The sequence below is a fragment of the Peromyscus eremicus genome, chromosome 4 (genome assembly GCF_949786415.1).
Source record: "Peromyscus eremicus chromosome 4, PerEre_H2_v1, whole genome shotgun sequence".
Lineage (NCBI taxonomy): Eukaryota > Metazoa > Chordata > Mammalia > Rodentia > Cricetidae > Peromyscus > Peromyscus eremicus.
In genome coordinates this window covers 53,848,389-53,871,906 of record NC_081419.1, presented here as the reverse complement: position 1 = coordinate 53,871,906, position 23,518 = coordinate 53,848,389, and the positions used below count along the sequence as shown (strand labels likewise).

Here is a 23,518-nt window from a genome sequence, read left to right as displayed (position 1 = left end):
CATTGAATAATTGTGTAATTGTTTAAAATTTCAGATAGAGGGGTTGGAAAGGTGGTTCATTGGTTAAGAGCTCTGACCGTTCTTCTAGAGGACCTGGATTCAAATTCCAGCACCTGCATGGCAGCTCACAACCATCTGTAACTGCAGTTCCAGGGGACCCAACCCCCTCTTTGGGCCTCTGTGGGCACCAGTTACACAGACAGGCATGCAAATAACCCATACACACAAAGGGTTTTTTTTTGTGTGTGTTTGTTTGTTTTTTGGTTTTTTGAGACAGGGTTTCTCTGTGGAGTTTTGCACCTTTCCTGGAACTCACTTGGTAGCCCAGGCTGGCCTCGAACTCAGAGATCCGCCTGCCTCTGACTCCCGAGTGCTGGGATTAAAGCCATGCGCTACCACCGCCAGCCTCAAATTTTATTACTACTTTTTTTTTTTTAGAACATATTCTTCCCACTTTAAAAGACAGCAGTTTAGGGCGTGGTAGCGTATGCCTTTAATCCTGGCACTTGGGAGGCAGAGGCAGGCTGATCTCTGAGTTTGAGGCCAACCTGGTCCCCAGGACAGCCAGGGGTCTGTCTTGAAAAACAAAAAAGTAAATAAAGACCAGCAGTTTCAGTTGACAGATTTAAAGAAAACTAATGACGCCAGGCGGTGGAGGAACATGCCTTTAATCCCAGCACTCGGGAGGCTGAGACAGAATCTCTGTGAGTTCAAGGCCAGCCTGGGCTACAAAGTGAGATCCAGGAAAGGTACACAGCTACACAGAGAAACCCTCTCAAAAAAACAAAAAAAAAGAAAGAAAGAAAGAAAAAAGAAAACTAATGACTTCAGTTCTTGGCGGAAAAAGAAAAAAGAAAACCAAGATCCTAACTTAACTAGTCTCCATTAGACTTTAGGTATGCTTCCAGATATGTTACAATGATCACCAGAATTACTCTAGATAGGTACCCTTTTAGCCAATTCTCACACTTAACCTCAGGCAGCACGCATAGCTCTTAACATAAATTTGGGTCTTGGAATCTCCTTGTGGTGTATATGCACGTGACCCGAAGACATTGTGTGTACTGCCTTCATCGTTCCATCCCCTGAAACATGGTCTCCTGACTGAACCTGGAGCCAGGCTAGCAGCTAGCAAGCCTCAGTGGGCATATGTGACCACACCTGCATTTGACATTGTGCTCGAGATCCAAAGCAAGGTCTTCATGCTTGCACGGCAAGAGCTCTTATGCACTGGACCATCTTCTCAACAGGTCTCAATATTTTAATCAGTTACTTAATTTTGGTAACAATGAAAAGTAACGTTTCCTTTAAATTTTGTTTGTTTGTTTGTTTGTTTTTCGAGACAGGGTTTCTCTGTATAGCTTTGCGCCTTTCCTGGAACTCACTCTGTAGACCAGGCTGGCCTCGAACTCACAAAGATCCGCCGGCCTCTGCCTCCTGAGTGCTGGGATTAACGTTGTGTGCCACCACCGCCCGGCCTCCTTTAATATTCTTGACAACAGCATTGACAATGCTTTTGACTTCAGTTTAGATCACTGGATTATTGGAAACTCAAAAGATCCTCAGGCAACACTCTCAAAGATCTAAGACCTACCAAATGAAATAAAGATATAATATAAAGCACCTAACTTGTTGAGCCAGAAGATAGTATCAGATCCCATTATAGATCAAACAGTTGTCAGCCACCCTGTGAGTACTGGGAATTGAACTCAGGACCTCTTGAAGAGCAGCCAGGGTTCTTAAACTCTAAGCCATCTCTCCAGCCCGATTAATACTTTAAACATTTAAACTGCCCACGTTTAAGCAGTTTAACGTTGAGTCAAAATTAGATGTTCAAGGCTATAACTCCAGTTTGGGAATGCTTTAGCCAGAAGATGGAGGCAGATTGAGCTGTCTCGGAACAAACCAAGCCCAATTTAAAAAAAAAAATCTCCCCAAAATGTCATTGTATAATCCTGGCTCTCCTGGAAGTGAGAAACTTGTGCACCCCTGTCTCCCAACTGTTAGAATTAAAAGGCATGCACCACAACTCCCAAAACCAACATTCAAAAAAGTCATGTCTATGGGTGTTTCGTCTGCCTACCGCTCATGTGCCCAATCCCAGAAAAGGCACTGGGTCCCCTGGGACTAGAAGTACAGATGGTTGAGATGTGTCCCATGTAGGTGCCGAGAAACCTAAGTCCTCTGGAAAAGCAACAAATACTCTCAGCCACCAAGCCACCTCAACCCCCAAACCCAATTATTTTAAGCTTTTTTTGTTGGCAATATCAAACAGGTAAGGAAAAGCAGAAAACCCAAATAAACTGTCCAAGCCCACATAACTAAGTTCACAATCTAAACTTGATAGGCAAGGCTTAAAGACTAAACAGAACCTAATTGCATCCTAGTAATTATTAAATGAGGACATAAGACAGCATTTTAGCTGAATTAATTTTATAATGCATAGCAGTAACCTGACGCTTGAAAGATGTCTCCATTAACCACACAGGGGAACACAATGTCTGTAAGGCTACCCATTATAACTTCCATATAAAGCCAACTATTTTAAGCTATTAAAAATTGCGACGTGCTGGGCGGTGGTGGCGCACACCTTTAATCCCAGCACTTGGGAGGCAGAGCCAGGCAGATCTCTGTGAGTTCGAGGCCAGCCTGGGCTACCAAGTGAGTTCCAGGAGAGGCATAAAACTACAAAGAGAAACCCTGTCTCGAAACCCCCACCCCCACCCCCCAAAAAATTGTGATGTAAAGGGGCTAGAAATGGTTCAGCTATTAAAGGCACCTGCTGCTCTTGCAGAGGACAAAGGTTTGGTTCTGCAATGGTTACACAAAAAAAGTAACGTATCATAAAAATTATCCAATGTATTTGGCATTTCAAGATCCACCTGCCTCTGCCTCCTGCTGATTACAGGTGTGAGCCACCACTGCCCGGCTCTATCCTAAGATTTTAAAGCTCAAAATTCCTGACTTGGAATCTGTTCACTGGTAGTCTCTAAAGTCTACATAGGATGGATATATGCTTACCTTCTAGTTCCTGGAAGTGAGGCTCCGAACCACCAGTTAACACAACCCTAACTATTGCCTGTTTTAATGTGACAGCCAAAATTGGCGCTTCCAATATTTAGTCAACCTAAAGTTATGCCAACTTACTGCTTAACGGGATCCTGATCTTGCTAAAGTGCAATAAGGCTTAAGCACACTACAAATTTCCTGTTTGGCAGGTTTGTGAACAGGGGAAGAGATTGAACACAGGACCTTAGGCATGCTAGGCAAGTATCAGAGGTTAACACTCAGTACTTTATATCTGGCACTACATAGCTATTTCCATCCCGATTAGTATATATTTTTGGTGAAAATCCAGGCCAGGACTAAGGTGGTGTGTGGTTGCTACTTACACAAAATCAGTATGTGAAGCAAGTTTAAAAATAAGAACCCTTACCTGGGACCTATTTACAAAGTAACTCACTTTGGAGCATGTGTGGCTAGGCCTCTTCACAGACCCAGAACTCGGGAAGCTGCAGCAGTGGAGTCGGAACCATCAGTGGGCCTGGGTTTAGAACTCAGAACCCAATGTCACCAAATGACTACCCACCTGTCTTGGGGAAATCTGCAGTATAGATCAGACTATGCTCAGACACTTCTTTACCCTATTTACCTTCAAAGTTGTCACACATGGATACTCATTTTCACCCAGCCTTTGATTTCACTTGCCTAATTATCTTACCCACCACCCAAAATGTCCATAAATTCCACATACACCAATTATCCCACGTTGCCCTTGTAGTGTGGCAGTGTATTTGTTTCCATCCCATCTTTCAAAACAAGCCCCAAACCTCATTTTGTTACTGTCTATATTCATATAGGACAAAGGAATATTGCAAGGTGATAAAAACCACACACATTTCTAAAAATATTTTAATGAAAAAGTCATCTCTGTAACATTTCATTATACTACAAATGAAACAATTGAATCCAGTACAGACCACCTCTGCTGTCATAAAACACGCTTAAAACTGAGTACTTGGGTAGACTACCAGTCCTCACATTACCCCACATACCCCCCATGCTTACCATGCCAATCACTGATACCTTTTAAGTGTTTTGAATTGTAACAGAATAGAATCCTCAGAAACCAAGCCCATTTCTCTGTAGCCCCACCAGATGACTTTCTTAAACATGTTCTCTTTAAACACAAGTGCGAATGCAGCTTTTAGACATGTAAACTGGGAGCAGTATCCTACAGGTCAAACAAAATCAGTCACCCTCAACTGTTTCCTGTTTTGTATGGCCACCTTTTGTATGTAAAATGTTTTTGCAGAAACGACAGTGGAACCACATTAAGTAAAATCATTTTATTTCAGAAATGAAATGTAAATGCCTGTTAAAAAATGCATTTCTCCAAATCTGTATGAAGAAGGAATCACCATTGAAAGACTGCTACCTTACTTATTAGTAACTATAGTTTGTGTAAATTCAGTCCTGACTGAAATGCCAAGCAAATGATGTAGGGCATCCCTGTATGGAAAAGAAGATCTCTAACTTACTAACCAGCATTTTGCAAACTTGTCCTCTGAGGATATATTAAATAGTAACCTGAATTAAGCAATTTTCAAAGCCCTTTCAAGGAAGCAAAAATTAGCCCTTATGAACAATCAGCAACCTATTTGAATAGTAAGTAACTCAACTGTTCTTTGGATTTTTTTTTTTTTTTTTTTTTTTTTTTTTTAAGGAGCATGAGTGACAATTAGGCACCACCCTTTAATCATCCCACCATTTGGGAGACAGGCAGGTGGACTGAGTTCCAGGTCAGGACAATAGTGAGACCCTGTGTGTATTTAGGGGATGGAAGAAATAGACAGACAACTAAAAAACTGACTGTTCCTACTGATCCATAGTCATGAACTAATATGCAAGATAACTTTGAGGAAGACAATTATGCTGGTAATTGTAAAAGATCCCCATTTTCCCAAGGGTGGGAACTAGCATCTTACCAGAAGTCGATACTTCAAAACTTTTCTGAAAAGCCAATGACTTTCTTTCCCTTACAGAAAGCGGATTTTACCACAGATGCTAACAGTGAGTGAGTTTGTACACACACGAAAAGGCTACATCTGGCTCATGATAAATATCCACGGCTACTGCAGAATGTGACCACCTGAAGTCTTAGAACTTGTTCAACAGGGTACCCAAAATAAAACTGAGCTTGACAATTCTGCCAGTGTACCTACTAATGGGGGTAATGTTTCATACTGTGGCATCGATTTGTAGGGAAACCAATGTCATCACGCTTTACTGTGAGCTACAAACCTTACCCAGCCAGAAACCTTCGTATTTAAGATGGTAGGAAAGACATTCCTCATTTAGGCAAGTAGGGTTTTCTCATTCACCTGCAAATCAAAAAGATTACTCTTACCTTGCTTTACAAAAAAGTACTCTTTAATTAGTGAAAAAATTCAAATTCAAGCCTTACCTAATGCTTATTGCCCTTCCTTGCAGGTCTAAATGCTAGACCTAGTGACTGTGGCAACTATCTCATTGATGTTCCAAAAGGCGGAGCTCCTTCCTGCTACTTTTCTTCGACATTTCAGTTGCAATAAGCAGATTTAACTAGCTTTTGGAACGCTGCTCACTATCATCACCATAGAATCTTATGCCTCCACTTGTCTGTAGTTGAAGCTCTTGCTGGGGCTGCCTTCTCATTCTTTATTTATGCTGACTTGTCCATACACAAAGGCTGCTGAAGTCCTGTCTTAGTGGGTTTCCTTTGATCCAGTAGTGCTTAAACAGCACAACTTAGGTCCTTTTAAAGCTGGTTAAATCGCTCATGGCTTACTTTTCCACACTGTTCACAAAAGCTAACCCAGTACAACTTATAAACAGGTCACATACAGATTTCACCTGATTATAGGTTGTAAACATCAACTTACTGAAAAATGTTTCACTATTATACTATTCCAGAACATAAAAAGTTGGTTAACAATACAATTGACCTCATGACATTAAAGGATACTGTCAAGGTTGTGTCCAACAATTTTACAAACAAAACCAGAAATGTTACCTCCCCAATTCTTTCAATCTTTATTATATGAATAAAAGGACTTGAGACAATTTAGCTCAGTTTTAATATTTCCTAAGCATTTTGACCAGGTACCCAGGTTTAAACTATGAACATTGACAGTGTCCATTTATATAACCACACTTTAGTTATGAAAGATGTAACCATTTTCTAACATGAGCCTATTTTCTACACTGCTTATTCACATATGCCCATTAACAAATGGAATGTTGTCTGTTACATTTATTGGTTTGTGAGTGTTTTCTGGAAAAACTGCAGTATTTGTGAAGACCAAAGTTCCATGCTAGCATTGCATGCATCCAAATATTAATAATGCACAGAGGCACAGAATTAGAGCAACAAGAGAGCATATTCAAACACTAGCACGTCCCATTCCCCTTTTTATTGCTTGTTTTGCTTGTACTTCAAAAACCAAGTAAAAATTTGAATTCAATGTTCAATTGCCAAAGAAAGCAACAGCAGAGCACACACTTAGGGCTTGAATGAAGTTGTTAAGCACTAGCTGGCGGGCGCAACAGTAGACATTTTTCATATATATGACCTTAGTATCTAGAACTCTCCTCAACCAAGGTCTTTGAACAAACACCAACATGTTTTAGGATGAAATATATACAAAGAATAACCGTGTGTTCTTTGGGGATTTAAGCATTCAGGGCTATCCAAATTTGAATTCAGACCTTTGGGAAGTGAGGTGCTTATACTAAGCAACTGTGCTACATTTTCTGCTGCTTTGTTTTGGACGACACCTTAACTATCCTTGGCTTCATCATCCAGCAAAATGTACAGGGTATAAACAGAAAAGCATGCCAGCCAGTGAGGGGTTCAAATGAGTGACTTTTATTTCTGTGCCCTGAAAAGCTGTGTGTAGGGGGAGACTAAACCAAGGAAGTGACTAGGTCAATGTGCTTGGGACTTGGAATTTTAAAAAGCAGAACAGACCAGGTATCCACCAGTTTGCTCAGACACAGCAGACTTAGTGGTCCTGTATTAAAAAGACTGTTAAACTAGGAGATGAAATATATCCACCACCCTTTAGTAGAGAGCAGTATAAACACTTTATACCCCAAACTATTGGCAGCAGTTTCAATGTGATCAAGGTAAATGTGGAATGGAGATGTTCTTAACACGGCTAGGACTCAATAAATCTAACATACTAAAATCATGATTACATTTCGAAAGAAAATGCACAAAAACCAAATAGGAACTTTTGAGATCTTTTTCATTGGAAAGTAATCTTAATGCTATTAAATTCACAAATATGCTAATTTTTATTACCCAATCCTAATTATCTAAAACACACATTGCAAACATACAGATTATCTATTCTCTCCACATATCAGTGCCCATTCATCATGGTTTTGGAAATGGGGAGAATAGATTCCCCTTAAATTGCAAGTCAGTAGGTGTTTCTTTACAGTTAACTTTAGCAAAATTCATACAAAATAGTAATTAACAATGATCTTCTTTACTTGTTAACTCACAAGGAAACACCTTCAAAACTGCATTTTTGTTAAAGTTTCTGTACTAAAATGTAGAAAAACTGAACTACACAAATATTGAAAAGTTAAAAATTCCTTAATTTTTTATTCCTGGTACCACTACCACAATTTACAGGGCAATATACCTGATGTAATGAAAAGAAAAAGAAAAAGACAAAGCTACAACAGATAAAAGACCTCAGGAATGTACATCTAATTGACACTACATTGCATGAATCAATAGCTGCACTTTTTGCAAACTGTGGCTATGGCAGTCCTGAACAAGAAGGGTTTCCTGTTTAAGCTGCAGTAACTTTTCTGACTATGGATCATCGCTCCTTCTGTGGCAGATTTTTACAGTTCCTCTAATGCATTTAGGACGACTGTCTCAAGGTAACCTGCAGCTTCCCTGACAACTCCTCGCTCTCTCTCCTGCTAAGAACTGTAGCCTGTTGAATAATACAGGATAAAAAAATTATTACACTCAGTGAACAGTTCCATATATTCTTTTATCATCATGATTTAAAAAAATTTAAAGATACTTACCCTTTTCTGCTTTTTTTTTTTTTTAAAACCTTCTGCTACCATATCCACCACTTCCACCACCAGATCCATAGCCACCTGGAAAAGAACACAGACAGTTCTAAATACATGTACCATGTTAACCAGGATGGCACTAAAGAATTCTGACTAAAAAGGACTTACCACCATAGGGACTGCCTGAGCTTCTTCCACCAAAACTGCCCCCTTTCATGGGCCCATAATTTGATTGCTGTTGTCCACTATAATTTCCAAAGTCATTATAGTTCCCACCACCACCATAGTTACCTGAAATCACAAAGATTTTATTTGTAGTTTACCGAAACAATTATTTACTCCTTTAATTGGACAACCACAGAAGCAAGTATTATAATTACTTTTATTCAAGCATTAACTGCAACCTTGGGCACTAACTCCATTTACCAGAAGCCTAAGTAATCTAATAAACAAATTTTAAAAAGGGCACAGTAAGTGAATCATGTCCAGAAGAACATTTTTTCTTTGATATTGTATCATAGCTACACATTGCTATCATTTAGAGCACCAAAATTGTTGGTATTCAATGTGATTCTGATGCAATGCAGTTTTTAAAGCAGCAACACAAGGTATTCTAAAAAGTTAATTATCAGCCACTCACATTTATGAGTTAGGTTCAACAGTTTCCTAACAAAGCTCTACATTACCTGTAATAATTGTGCATGTTACAGTATGTAGTGTGTTAGTACATAACAAACATTATTAATATATAATATAGTACCACCCAAATTATTCCAAGAGCTGATATGGCACCCTATTTGCTTAAAAGTATTCAAACAATTTGCACATCCCATTTACCTAGCTTAAAAGTACCCCAAGAAAACTCAGCAATAAGCTACATTTTAAAACTTCCCTACCATTTGGGGTTGGGGATTTAGCTCAGCGCTAGAGCGCTTGCCTAGCAAGTGCAAGGCCCTGGGTTCGGTCCTCAACTCCAGAAAAAAAAATTCCCTTGTAATTTACTAATTACTAGTCTGTTTTACTACTAAAGTTCCTTTTACCAATTTAGACTATCCACTAACACTGCAAAAAAAATTTAAAAAAAATCAAACTGCCTGGTGTGGTTGGGAGGTGGATGCAAGAAGGTTCAAAGCCAGAGTCCAATACATATTTCAGGGTAGCTGGGTCCTACTTGGAACGATGAAAATGTTTTGGGAACAGTGATGAAGATTGTAAAATACTGTAAATATGCATTAAATTGTACACTAGAAACCTTTATTTTCTATATTAGTCACACTGATCTGGAACTCAACATCCCCCTGAATACATTTAAAAATTGTATTTTAATAGTGAAATGTATGCAGTGCTCATTTTTTCCACAACTTAGAAATAATGGACATAGCCAGTAAGTTTACATGGATGAGCTGCATTTTAATATAGCTATTCACTTAAAGCTTCTTTTCCAGTCTATCTTTTTAAACATTTCTGGGTATTGCTGAGAATTAATTTAAATGCTAATTTGCATAAATCTGAATATCTGTAACTTACCTCCACCAAAATTTCCTCCTTCATTGTAACCATCGTATCCTCCTCCACCACCACCATATCCACCACCTTGGTTTCCATATCCTGGTCCACCACCACCATAGCCTCCTCTACTACTGTAACCAGGACCACCACCATAGTTGCCGCCTGAAAAGAAAGCCACACAGAAACGAAAGTACAGGGTAGGCCCAAATACTTCTGGTTTATACTGCACTGTCTCTGGCAATGAACCAGTGAACTGATTTAACACTCTCAAATCTAATCAGAGCCAAGCAATCTTGGTATCTAAAATCCCCGCCCCCCCAGCTGAGGACCGAACCCAGGGCAAGCGCTCTACCACTAAGCTAAATCCCCAGCCCCGATAGCTAATTTTTTTTTTTCCGGTTTTTTTCAAGACAGGGTTTCTCTGTGTAGCTTTGAGCCTTTCCTGGAACTCGCTTTGGAGACCAGGCTGGCCTTGAACTCAGAGATCCGCCTGCCTCTGCCTCCCGAGTGCTGGGATTAAAGGCGTGCGCCACCACCACCCGGCTCCGATAGCTAAAATCTTAAGATGAGTATTTTTTATCCAAACAAGTCAGTTTTCATTAAAAAAAAAAAAAATTTCAGCCAGGTGGTGGTACACGCCTTTAATCCCAGCACTAGGGAGGCAGAGGTAAACAGATCTGTGAGTTCAAGGCCAGCCTGGGCTACAGAGTGAGTTCCAGAAAAGGTACAAAGTTACGCAGAGAAACCCTGTCCCAACCACCCCCCCAACCCCCAACCACCGAAGGAAAAAAAAAGCAAAAAAAAAAGCAAAAAAATATTTCTCGCCGGGCGGTGGTGGCGCACGCCTTTAATCCCAGCACTCGGGAGGCAGAGCCAGGCGGATCTCTGTGAGTTCGAGGCCAGCCTGGACTACCAAGTGAGTCCCAGGAAAGGCGCAAAGCTACACAGAGAAACCCTGTCTCAAAAAAACCAAAAAAAAAAAAAAACAAACAAACAAACAAAAAAAAAAAAGCCATTTCTCACTAAGGATAATATAGCCTTATACAAAGCAATTTTTTTCTTTTTCTTTTTGGTTGCTTCTGAGACAGGGTTTCTCTGTGTAGCATTGGAGCCTGTCCTGGAACCCACTCTGTAGACTAGGCTGGCCTCACACTCACAAGAAATCTGCCTGTCTCTGCCTTGAGAGTGCTGGGATTAAAGGTATGCGCCACCACCTGCCCAACTACACAAAGCAATTTTAGCTCAGCTGCTGGTATAAATAAATCCTACTGACTGAAGAGGTCTAGTTAATATTTTACTTCCATCCTTGGGAAGTGGATTTGTATTATGTAGTACTAGTTAGGAACTATTATTTCATCAATCCATTCGAAGTTTTAGGATTGGAAGATTTGACACTTTTAATATGGTTGTTAAAACAGTCAAATGTCACCTACTGTATCTGTATTTAAGTTTTACTGCCTAGTATGAGGTCATATGTCTGATTTCTAGCACTGCAGAAATTAAAGACCAAAATTCGGTATTTAAATACTTACCATCACCTCCAAATCCATTATATCCACCATCACCACCTCCATAACTACCTCTGCTGCCACCACCTCCACCACCATAGCCTCCTGAGGAAAACCAAAGTTTGAATTAAAACTTACTAGTACTTCAACTTGCTAGTAAATTTATGAATTAATACTTAAAATGAGCACCTTACCTCTTCCACCAAAGTTTCCACCACGACCAAAATTACCTCCACCACCTCCAAAGTTTCCTCCACGACCCATAAAGTTTCCAGATCCACCTCCACGACCTGTAACACAGGTTGAAGTGAAAGTTTCCTTATCTTTCAACTACTGTTCATGCCTATTATTTATGTGTATCTGCTCCTACTTACCTCTCTGTGATCCAGCAGACTGCATCTCTTGTTTAGAAAGGGCCTTTTTCACTTCACAATTATGCCCATTAATAGTGTGGTATTTCTGAACTATAAAATTTTAAGTAAAAAACTGAAGTTATTTTTTGTTTGGAAAACCATGTAAGTGCAACCCTTTGTTACTACGCAATTAATTAAAATACTGTTAAAATGATACACTGAGAAGGGAAGTATATTTGGAGAAGTTAATGTTTCTCAATCTAGATGGGTTATGACCTTCACAGGGATCCCATATCAGATATTTACATTATGATTCGTAACTCACAAAATAGTTATGAAGTAGCTACAAAAATAATTTTATGGTTTGGGGTCACCACAACATAAGGAAATGGCGGGTATTAAAGGGTCACAGAATTAGGAAGGGTGAGAATCACTGATCTAGATTTATGAAAACACCTTTCACGAAGTATAGTTAGTGAATTCAGCTGAACACAGAAATCATGCATGTTGCAACGAACAGTTACTTACCAACAATTTTATCAACTGTGTCATGATCATCAAAAGTTACAAAAGCGAATCCTCTCTTTTTTCCACTCTGCCTGTCTTCCATAACTTCTATGGTTTCAATTTTGCCATACTTTTCAAAGTAGTCTCTCAGATTATATTCTTCTGTATCTTCTTTAATACCACCAACAAAAATTTTCTTCACGGTTAAATGGGCACCAGGCTTTACAGAATCCTGCAAATAAAATAATTTTTAAGTCAAAAAAACCAAACTCTCACAGCTCCATGCATTATACAACATGTTATTAAAATACCTCTCTAGAAACAGCTCTCTTTGGTTCCACCACACGCCCATCAACCTTGTGTGGCCGAGCACACATTGCAGCATCCACCTCTTCAACACAAGAGTAGGTCACAAAACCAAAGCCCCTGGAACGTTTTGTTTGGGGATCTCTCATTACCTACAACATAAAGGAACAAAAGTATTTAAATAGTCCTATATAGGTCCCCATCCCTTCCTAAGACCATCCTTATCCCAAGGACTCACCACACAGTCTGTAAGTGTGCCCCATTTCTCAAAATGTTCTCTTAAGCTATCATCTGTGGTTTCAAAGCTCAGACCACCAATAAACAGCTTCCTCAACTGTTCTGGTTCCTTTGGATCATGGCCCTGAGAAAAAACATCAATATAGTTTTTTATTTTTTTCTTGGAGAAAATGAATTAAGTCACATAAATTTTGTAACATGAATACTCCAATTAAAAAATCTGCTCTACGCTGGGCATGATAATACATACCAGTTAATTTTAGCGTTTGAGGCAGAGGCTAGTCTGGACTACTTATCCAGTTCAAAGCCAATATGTACAGTATCAAGTACATAGCAGGTGAGTTGTCTTAAAAACAAAAAACTCACTAAAATGGTACCCGAAGTCACTTTAAACATTATATAACTAAACTGACCCCAAAACAATTCCAGATTTAAAAAAAAAACACACAACTTTTTGAAAGCTACAACTGAAAGAATATATTTTAGATGTTTGTAACAAGTTATTCACTAGAAAAAACCCGAAGTCAGCATCATTCATCCCATGCCATCTCCACTATCAGTCTGCAACACCAACAAACCCATAATTTTAAAACACGATCTATGAAATGCAACTTAAAAGTTTAGAGTGGCAAATGTAGAGAAATTCAGATTTCCTGCAAATCAGTTATTTAAAAGACATTCCTAGCGGCAAAAAAAAAACAAAACAAAACAAAAAAAAAAAAAAACAGACATATCCCACAAAAGAACGAAACAAAATATGGCTAAGACTTAACCCCGTAGTGCTTGGGGGTGGGGGTGGTCCTGTTGAGGCAGGGTCTCAAGGACAGGCTAGGCTAGACCAGAACTTGAGGCAGTACTACCTCAGCTTTTCATGTGTTAGGATCACAAGTGTGCATCATCACACCTGGATGCACCACTTAGCTTTCTGTAGTCAATTTAACTTGGTGTATGCCCATTTATATCATATAGTTAAATGATTGCGAACACTACTCCTACATTCACGAGTACATAATTTGAATTTATGACACGTATAGCATATACTGTCTGCCAGAGGAATTACAACACAAAACCGTAATTGACTTAAAAAATAAATATCTAGTATGAATTTTTCATTTAAGGTTTAACATTCAAGTGAACCGCTTTTAGTGCACGCATTAATACAATTCAACACAAATGGTTAAAGGAGACTCATTCACATTTAAAAACGTCTTCAATCTTCTAGAAGTAGAGGTGTTAAAGCATTCAGTATGAAAAGACTGTCACATACTAAAAACACGTTAAATGATCAACTGCCCAAAGCATTAATTCACTTAGTCCCATGTATTCAAGCCTCGGATAAATGCATGACAATACACAAAAACAACATCCCTGTACACACAAAATTCTCGTAGTCGTGAAATGTTCAACTGTCGTCGCAGTTCTCTAAAACCGAAATCCAGAAAACCACAACCCGTGCCAATCCAAAGAATGAGAAATTAGATCAGTAAAGGTATTAAGCTCCAAATAAACACTTATCTACACGCCAACCCTGAAACAGTTAAAACTTCGACCACAAGACGCTATAAGCACTTTCATTCCGAATACTTGAGCGAACGTAGCGGGTTAGGAAGCACCTTAAAGCAGCAAGCTTTTTTTCAGTAATGTATCCCCAAATGAGCGCTGAGAAAATCCGGCCAGAGAACCGCACGGATTGTCGTCCCCGAGGAGGCCCGAAGGCCCGGATACGCGCCGGCAGCACCCCAGCGAAAAGCACCGCGCCCGAGCCTCGCGGCCATCTGCGGCATTTTCTGCCCGGCCGCCTCTCCGCCGCTCCCTCCAATCCCACGCACTCCTTGGCGGCGTAACCAGGCGGCGGCCATTGCGGGCCAATGCGCCATTTCGTAACGCGGCAGCGGATCAATGTCAATGTGGCCGCCGCCCGCCTGCTCGCTCGCTCGCTCGCCCGGATGTGCTCCTCCCCTCCCCCACCGCCTCCTCCCAACCGCTCCCGCGGAGGCCCGCCATGCCGCCCGCGGCCTCGCCAGTCGGGCCGCGCAGGCCGCGGGCTCCCCGCCCGCCCGCGGACCTCCTCCCCGGCCGCGCCGCGTCTCCGAGGGCTGCTGGTGCGGCCGACCGAGAGCGCCAGGCCGACGGAGGGCCTCGATGAGGCCGCCCGGCCCGCTCCCCTCCCCCTCCCACCGCCCTCTCAGCGCAGAGCGCGGGACGATCGTCCCGGTTCCCCCCCTCCCGCAACCCGGCCTCCCCGCTCCCATCGAGCCAAAGCCCCCCCCACGCCGGCAACTACCCAGCAACCCCCCGCTCTCCCCCTAATACCTCCTCCCCCCGGCGGCGGCGGCGACGGCCGGAGTCAGGCTGGGGGCGACCGGGCGGCGGTTTTACCTCCATTTTGAGACCGGACTCGCCTCTTCCAACTCGAGTTCAATATGGGACCGAGAGGAAGAGGCGGGGCTAGTTATCACGTGACGCGCTTTCCGCGCGCCGCCCGCCCACCGGGGGCGGAGCCACGCCGAAGCAGAGCGCGATTGGACGAGCGGGTTGGCGGGCCCAGCGCGGAAGGCGGGGATTGGTCGGGCCGCGGGAGCGCGCGCGCCTCGCCAACTTCCAACGCAGCGCCGCTCTCGCCGCCGTTCGCGCCGGGCAACTACGGCACGTCAGAGGCAGCTCGGCCAATGGCAAGCGCCCACGTCGGGAGAAAGCCGCGTGACCGCGCGTCAGCCCGGAGAAAGGCCTTTCCCTTTCTTTGGGCGCCTCTCGCCCCTCCCCCGCGCGCCTTGGGGGCTCCGTTTCCGAGTTCGCCCTAGTCCAGCGCCTGAAGGAAAGCCACGCTTTTCTGTCTTGCGGCTTCAGGCTGCGAGCAAGTCCGCTGACCCCTTGGCCTCCCTCGCGGGAGTCCTAGTGTCGCGGCCCGAGGTGTGAAAAGTGTGACTCCGCTCCTCCTAGGGAGGCCCAGGCTGCAAGCCCTGCGACACTGACCTTCCTGCATCGGGCACGTCGCACGGGCGGGAAAACGCGGCTGACTTAATGAGATGTTCCCTTTAGGCGACTCCAAGATTTAAAGAATAAAGACTTTATCAATCTGAGGGGGAAGGAACAGGATCATTTGTTTAGGGTACAGAGAATGGAGCGAATTCCAAAGTTTCTTAAAAGGCTTTGTGGCCAGAGAGGCTACCTGTTGGCTAGTGATTTGTGTCTTTTTAAATGACATGCTTCCAGTTTTATTGTAAAGCACATGGATGAAATGGAAATCGAATCCTTTCTCTGCCTGGCAAAGGGATTTGAAATTATTTAGACTTTATAGTTTTTCAAATAAAACTGAACATAGGGCTAGATGATCTCCCAACACCCATAAATCAATAATCTATGCATGGATTTGCTAGACGTGGTATGGCACTCCTCTCGCCCACTCTGAAGGCAGGTGGGTCTCTGACCTACATGGAGTTCCAGGGCAGCCAGTGCTATACAGTGAGACCCTGTCTCAAAAGAAAAACAAAAAAACAAAAAAACCCTGCAGATCTCTATTTAAATAAAATTACTAGAGGAAAGAAAAACACAATTTGACAAGCCTTCTTTTCCTGCAACAAATCGTCTATTTAATATTCTGCATAACAAACTCCTCTGTAATTATCTGTCTCTCCCTGTGAAAGATTACAAATGGATTCGGGGTGGCCCGTGCCTAGGGAGGCAGAGGCCAGTGGATCTCCAAGTTTGAGACCAAACTGGTCTACAGAGTGAGTTGTAGGACAGCTAGGGCTACACAGAGAAACTTTATCTCTAAGAAAAAGAGAGAGAGATTCAGTTGTGTAGTAACTTGCTTGCATGAGGCCTGGATGCTCATCTCAAATTGGGCAAGGTGACACAGCCCCTAATCCCAGCATTTGTGAAATGGAAGTGGGAGATTGTCAGTTGGGGACAGCCAGGTGTGGTGCCTGAGACCTTTAATCCCAGCACTCAAGAGGCAGATGCAAAAGGACTTCTGAGTTCCGGCCCAGCCTGGCCTACACAGCTAGTTCCAGGACAGACAGCTACACAATTAGACCCTGATTCAAAAAGAAAAAAATTCAAGGACATCCACAGCTACGAAAGGGAATGTGAGGCCACCCTGAACTACACGATACCCTGGTTCTTTCTAGTTTGCTTTCCATTGCTGTGATATCATGACCAAACGCAATTTAGAAGAGGAAACGGTTTAATTCATTTTATACTTCCAGGTCATGGGCCACCATTGAAGGAAATCAGGGCAGGAACTGAAGAAGAAACCGTGGATGATTTTTGCTTGCTTACTGGCTTGGCTTTGTTCTCCGACTCTTGCTCAGCTAGCTAGCTTCCTTTTTCTTCTTTCTTTCCTTTTTTTTTTTTTTTTTTTGGTTTTTCAAGACAGGCTTTCTCTGTAGTTTTGGTACCTGTCCTGGATCTTGCTCTATAGAACAGGCTGGCCTTGAACTCACAGAGATTCTTCTGCCTCTGCCTCCAAAGTGCTGGGATTAAGACGTGGGCCACAATGCCCATCTTTAGCTAGCTTTCTTATACACCCCAGGCTCACAGTGGGCCTACCCCTCCCAGATCAATCATCAATCAAGTTAATTCCTCTCAGACATGACTACAGGCCGATCTGATAGAAGCAATTCCACAATTGAAGTAATTCTAATTTATACCAAGTTGATAAAACTTAATAAACGGGGAGGGGGTGGCGCATACCTTTAATCCCAGCACTCGGGAGGCAGAGACAGGCAGATCTCTGTGAGTTTGAGGCCAACCTGGTCTACAAAGTGAGTTCCAGGACAGGCTCCAAAGCTACAGAGAAACCCTGTCTCAAAAAAACCAAAAAACCAAACAAAAAAAACAAAAAAAAAAAACAAAACCAAACAACTTAATACACCCTGTCTTAATAAACAAATAAAAACCCCACAGGATTTTTTATATATATATAATTTATTTATTTTTACTTTATGTGCATTGGTGTTTTGTCTGCATGTATGTCTGTGTGAGGGTCCCCTGGAACTGGAGTTACAGACAGTTGTGAGCCACCATGTGGTTGCTGGGAATTGAACCTGGGTCCTCTGGAAGAGCAGTCAGTGCTCTTAACCGCTGAGCCATCTCTCCATCCCCCCAGGATTTGTTTTAACTAGTAAGGGGTAATAGGCTTATGGCTTGGAAAAAGGATGTGAAGAGAGTAAGAACTTGCTGGTTCTCAGAGTGGTCCATAAAGGATAGATATATTTGGGAAACAGGAACAAATAAATACTCTCGGCTAGAAACCAGTCACTAAGCCTTAACGTAACTGGGGTGAAATAAATGATCTCTACTTTTTTCTCTGATTCCATTACCACAAAGAAACCTGTATTCTGCTTTTCAGGTTCTCCTGAGAGCCACCAACAGACTTGAAACATTAGAAAAAAGTTTATACGTGGTGGCAGGTTACTACTAGGGTTTTGTGAGCCTGATTACTGTGAAGTATTCCTTATATCCTGACCAATGCTGCATTCACAGGAAGGACAATCTTCTTTGTTTTGTTTTATTTTGTTCTTCCCCCGAGTCAGAGTTTCTCTGTGTAACAGCTCTGATTGTCCTGGAACTGGCTTTTGTAGACCCAGGCTGGCCTCGAACTCAAAGAGATCTGCTTTTGCCTCCTCTGCTGGGATTAAAAATGTGTGCCACCCCCCTGGCTGGTTAAGGAACGACAATCTCAAAGACCTTCAAAATATGATATTCAGACTGTACTTCGCTAAGAAATACTGCAGACTTACCTGGCTTCAGAATAGGGCATTTTATGTTGTCTAGGATTTTTTCTTTCTTTCTTTTTGAAGTTTGACCATTTTAATAGAGTTTGGGAGGAAAAGTACGAGTAGGCAAGCTGTAAGCAGAGAAGAGGAATACTCCTTTGGAGTAGGGCGTGGAGGTAGGCAAGCATCTGTAGAAAAGTGGGGCGTGGGGGTATGTTCTTCATAGAAACAGGAGGTCCAGTGTGTCTGGGAAAGCATGGTTACAGGCTCTGGCCAGTATCCAAAGAAAGAGAAAAGAAGATAAACTCTGAGTGAGAACTCAGGAAAAGGGACAGGCTTCGCAGTGAAGATCTGCAGTCATCTGTCTGTCTGTCTGCATGTTGTCTCACCAAATCATTTCTAATCAATATTTTTTTGTTCTCGTTCTTTGAATTGTATTATATTTTTATGTTAACTTGAGAAATAGGGTGAGTTGGAATACTAAATCTTCTATCAGGGAAGAAGGTATGTCATCTTTTGGATTGTCCCCTGATTGTAAATGGTTTTTAGATACTAATTCTTTTTTTTTTTTTTTAAGACAGAGTCTCATTGTAGTCGAGGTTGGTGTGGAATTCATTATGAAGTTCAGGCTGGCCTCAAACTTGAAGAGATCCTCCTGGTTTGGCCTATCAAATAGATTACAGACATTAGCTACCATCCCTGACATACTATTTTCTATTTTTGATTTGTTTTGCTTTGTTTTTTAGAGTTTTGTAGTTTGATAGGGTATTTTTCGGTTGTTGTTTTTTATAGGGGGTGGGGCAGGGAGTTCAAGACAGAGTTTCCTGTATAGCCCTAGCTGTCCTGGAACTCACTCTGTAGACCTGGCTGGCCTTGAACTCAGAGATCCCTCTGCCTCTGCCTTCCAAGTGCTGGAATTAAAGGCTTTGCCACCACCCTCCTGTGGGTTTTGTGGTTTTTGTTTTTTTGTTGTTGTTGTTTTGTTTTGTTTTTGTTTTTGTTTTGTTTTTTTAAGACAGGATTTCTCCATGTAGTTTTTGGTGCCTGTCCTGGATCTTGCTCTGTATACCAGTCTGGCCTCGAACTCACAGAGATCTGCCTGACTCTACCTCCCGAGTGCTGCGATTAAAGGCGTGTGCCACCGCCAACCGGTGGGTTTTGTGTTTTAAGACTGGGTCTTACTGGGCGGTGGTGGCACTCACCTTTAATCCCAGCATTTGGGAGGCAGAGGCAGGTGGATCTCTGAGTTCAAGGCCAGCCTGTTCTACAGAGTGAGTTCTGGGACAGCCAAGGTGACACAGAGAAACCCTGTCTCGAAAACAAACAAACAAAAGACTGGGTCTTGCTATGTAGTGGTGGCCTGGAGTTCACGCTGCACAGCAACCTGGCAAAGCTCCCACTATGGGTGAGCAACCATGCCTAGCTATTTTTCTATGCTTCCCCGCCCCCCTAAAAGTACCTCCAGTTCTCAGGCCCAATAGATCTCAGATATGATACCCCGATCTAGCTGTTGACCCTATAAAATGTACATTCAAACCTGTTGAACCTTGCCTTCTGTCCATCCTTGTAGCCCTAACTTTCTTTGAAATGAGGGAGTGTAGGGTGAAGTGGGGAACAAGGAAATGGGGTGTCAGTGTGAAAGGATGGCCCACAGACTTTATAGGAGGGTCTTTCCACTTTCACTTCCCAAGGTACATTTTTTTTTTTTTTGAGGCAGTCTCATTATGTAGTCCTGACTTGCTTGAAATTCATTATGTAGACCAGGTTAGCCTAGAACTCACAGAGATCCGCCTGCCTCGGCCTCCCAAGTACTAGGATGAAAGGCATTTACTACCAAGCCTAGAAAATAAGAAAAACATTTTGAGATGGGATTTTACGCAGTCGGAGCTGGCTTTGAACTCAATGTGTAACTGAGGGTGACCCTGAATTTAGAAAATCATCTTTAAAAGCACGGTAGGGTAAGAGGCAAGCGATTTGGAGCCATCTAAGTAATGGCTGATTTAAAACTTTCATAACATTTTCTTTATATAATTGTGATTAAAAAATAAGATGCAAATTATTAGGGGAGATATTGCAAATGGAATTTGCATAAAACTTTCAAATAAAAATTTCCATTTTTTAATGATCACTTTGAACTTGGTCCTGTAACTATATTTTAGTATTGAATTTTATGGTTGAAGTGGCTTTATGCAGTTTTTGATTCAGACTTTTTAATGATGAGTTCCTCATATTCTGAATCCTCATTATCATTGCGGGACTCTGATCACATAAGTGGGTGATAAAATATTTAAAACCACTTTTCACTGCCATTCAAAATTTACAATTATAATTTTATCTAAAGAATCAAACAACTTCTCTCTTTACTGACAAATGTAATGTCATTTCATGTGAAAACGCAAATAGATTTCAAACCCAATAGGACAATTTTATATGAATATTTCTACCCTGAGCCAGACATAGGAGCAACATACTTGTAATCCCTGTACTTGTGAGGCAAAGATAGGGAGATAAGAAGTTCAAGGTCAGCCGGGCGGTGGTGGCGAACGCCTTTAATCCCAGCACTCCGGAGGCAGAGCCAGGCAGATCTCTGTGAGTTCGAGGCCAGCCTGGTCTACAGAATGAATTCCAGGACAGGCACCAAAACTACACAGAGAAACCCTGTCTCGAAAAACCAAAAAAAAAAAAAAAAAAAAAAAAAAAGAAAAAAGAAAAAAAAAAGAAAAAGAAAGAAAGGAAAAGAAAAACCACTGACTACTCTAAAGGAATAGAAATTGTCACTACATAGTCCTTTCGCTACTAAGAGCATTTTATGGAGTTAAGCCCATCAGAAACTTATCTACTCAGCCCTTCTCTTCCTATGTACATAAATCTTGGGAACCTGGTTTACAAACTCTTGCATTAGTGCTAGTGTCTGATCTGCAACAGTCACTAGGAGGCCTCAGTCATATTCAATCAGAGCTTTGTGTATACCAAACGAGCACTCCATCATACCAACTGAGCTACTGCATCCCCAGTCCTAATTCCCGTAACCACTTTAAGAGGTGAGTCCTGTTATTATTCTCACTCTTTTTAGGTAAAGCTAAGTTAGTAAGTAAGCTATTCTTTTTAGGTAAGTAAGCTAAGGGAAATGGAGTGAATTGGCCAGATGGACCCGACTCACTCTGTTAGCTGCTCATGATCTTGAACTCCTGAGACTTTTGTCTCCACCTAAGTGTTGGAATCACAGGCCTCTGCCACCCCATCCAGCCCCTTTATGTTTTGTTCATAATCAAACATAGATCCTGAATTTCTCATTCTAGTCTTTCATCTGCTAGAGACACATCTGATGAGCGGTGTGGCTCATGTCTGCACTCCAAGCCTTCAGGAGGTTAAGACGTACATATTGCCACGAGTTCAAGGCCAAACGGATTACATAGTAAGTTCCAGTCTAGCCTGGGCTACAGAACAGGACTGTGTCTCACATAAATACCTCTGGGAGTGGTGGTGACCGCCTTTAATCTCGGTATTTAGGAAACAGAGGAAGGCAGATTTCTGGGGATCTGAAGGCAGCCTGTCCTACAAAGTGAGTTCCGAGCTTGCCTAGGCTGCAAAGTGAAACTTTGTCTCAAACAATAAATAAATAGAAATAAAAACCTTTGGAAGATATTTAGAATTTTCAAAAGAATCAAACTTTTATTAAGGACAATGAGAATATTTTATGGCTGCAATGAGTTTTACCGGACTTTTTTTTTTTTTTTTCATTTGACCTAGATGGGTAGGGTAGCTTTATTTTTCTTTTAAATTTATTTATTTATTTATTTATTTATTTATTTATTTATTTATTTTTCTATTATCAGCTTGATACAGTATAAATTCTTATCCTAATAGTGAAATGTTTCATTGAGGCTTGCCCAGTAATTGAGTAAGACCAAAACTTATTATAAGCCACAGTCATCCTAGGATCCCCCTGCTATATAGCCTCCCTGGTTCTGTGGGTTGCAGTCTGATTGTTCTTTGCTTGGGTTTACAGGACTTTTAATTAAATTCTGAAGAAGACTGAAACAGAAGCTGACAAGGGAAATTAGTGCTCTGGGTCCTCCAGTGGGCATGGCTCTGAGCTTTGCGTCTTGTGTCTGGGCTCCTGGATTCATAGAGACCTCAAACATTCTAGCAGATAGTGCCCATGAATGGAAGAAACAGGGCTGGGGCCTTCAGTTGGTAGAATATTTGCCTACCAGGCATGAAGCCCTGGGTTTCATCTCCAGGACTTCATAAAGCCAGGTGTGGTGGCACATGCTTGTGACCTCAGACTAGGTGGTCAGAAGTTCAAAGTTATCCTTGCTACATGGCTAGTTCTGGGACAGCCTGGGATGCATGAAACCCTGTCTTGTAAAATTAAACCAGAGACCAAATCTAATGTGCTTATTTAAAGTTTTTCCTTCCTTGTCATACGAGTATTTTAACAAATGTCTATAAAACTGACATTTAACATTGAGCATGTCACTTACTCCCCAGGGACCTCAGTTCTTTTGAGTGACTATAATTCCTTTTAGAATGATGAAGTTTCATGTAAATTTAATCAAATAATTGCCTAGTTGGACAACTGGAAGGAATTCGGCGCCTTGTGTGTTTCCTTAGTTCACTGATTCTCTGATTATGTTTTTCCTTTTCAATGTCTATGAAATTTTATGATAGAAATTAAATACAGAAGAAACTTTAGATATTATGTAGCCCAAATCCTTTAATTAACACATCATTTTAGTCTTCCAATGCACTAAAAGCATTCATTAATTAATTGTCTGTTCGATCTTGACTGTGGATATGACTTCAAGTCCCTGCCTTGATTTCCCAGTAATGATGGGATGTAACCAGGAATTGTAAGCTAAATAAACTCTTTCTTACCTAAGTTGCTTTATGTGGACATATTTTTTTTTTCAGGGGAGAGTGCGAACGCAGTCCCCCACTACCACAAATTATGCAGTCGAGTTTCCCGCATTTGGGGAAATCGCAGGGGTCAAAACATCCGGCGTGCAATGGATAAGCCTCGCCCTGGGAAAACCACCTTCGTGATCATGGTATCTCCCCTGCCAGGTAAGTATCTGATTCTTTTTTTTTTTTTTTTTTTTTAATGTGGACATATTTTATCACAGCAACAGTAACCACACTAAGACACAACATAATTGTCTCCTGAACACTTGGGTAAGATACATTTTCATTTTAATTTGTGCTATCCAGAATCAAAATATTCATATACACGAAATGGGTGGCTATTCCTATGGTTTCTGTTACAGAAAACAGAACCAACTTTGAA

At 41.6% G+C, this 23,518-nt stretch overlaps 1 protein-coding gene and 1 non-coding gene across 5 annotated transcripts; both read right to left on the bottom strand.

Annotated features, from left to right (window-relative positions):
* Nucleotides 1-3,898: 3,898 nt before the first annotated feature.
* On the bottom strand, nt 3,899-15,006 carry Hnrnpa3 (heterogeneous nuclear ribonucleoprotein A3). Of its 4 annotated transcripts, XM_059260738.1 has the most exons (12): nt 14,822-14,966; nt 12,510-12,632; nt 12,277-12,423; nt 11,987-12,197; nt 11,480-11,569; nt 11,300-11,395; nt 11,130-11,210; nt 9,699-9,759; nt 9,616-9,656; nt 8,257-8,379; nt 8,098-8,172; nt 4,335-8,000 (listed from the first exon to the last, which is right to left on the bottom strand). In XM_059260738.1, exons 1-11 carry the CDS (start codon nt 14,891-14,893, stop codon nt 8,120-8,122), a joined length of 1,098 nt encoding a protein of 365 aa, XP_059116721.1. In that variant the 5' UTR covers nt 14,894-14,966; the 3' UTR covers nt 4,335-8,000; nt 8,098-8,119. The 4 variants fall into 4 exon arrangements, with proteins under 4 accessions (XP_059116720.1, XP_059116721.1, XP_059116722.1 ...); XM_059260737.1 differs by having other exon boundaries at nt 3,899-5,384; nt 9,616-9,759; nt 14,822-14,967; XM_059260739.1 differs by having other exon boundaries at nt 9,616-9,759; nt 14,888-15,006.
* An 8,136-nt stretch (nt 15,007-23,142) lies between these two features.
* On the bottom strand, nt 23,143-23,306 carry LOC131910193 (U1 spliceosomal RNA). Its single transcript, XR_009379049.1, has one exon. It is a non-coding gene; the product is annotated as a U1 spliceosomal RNA (small nuclear RNA).
* Nucleotides 23,307-23,518: the final 212 nt, after the last annotated feature.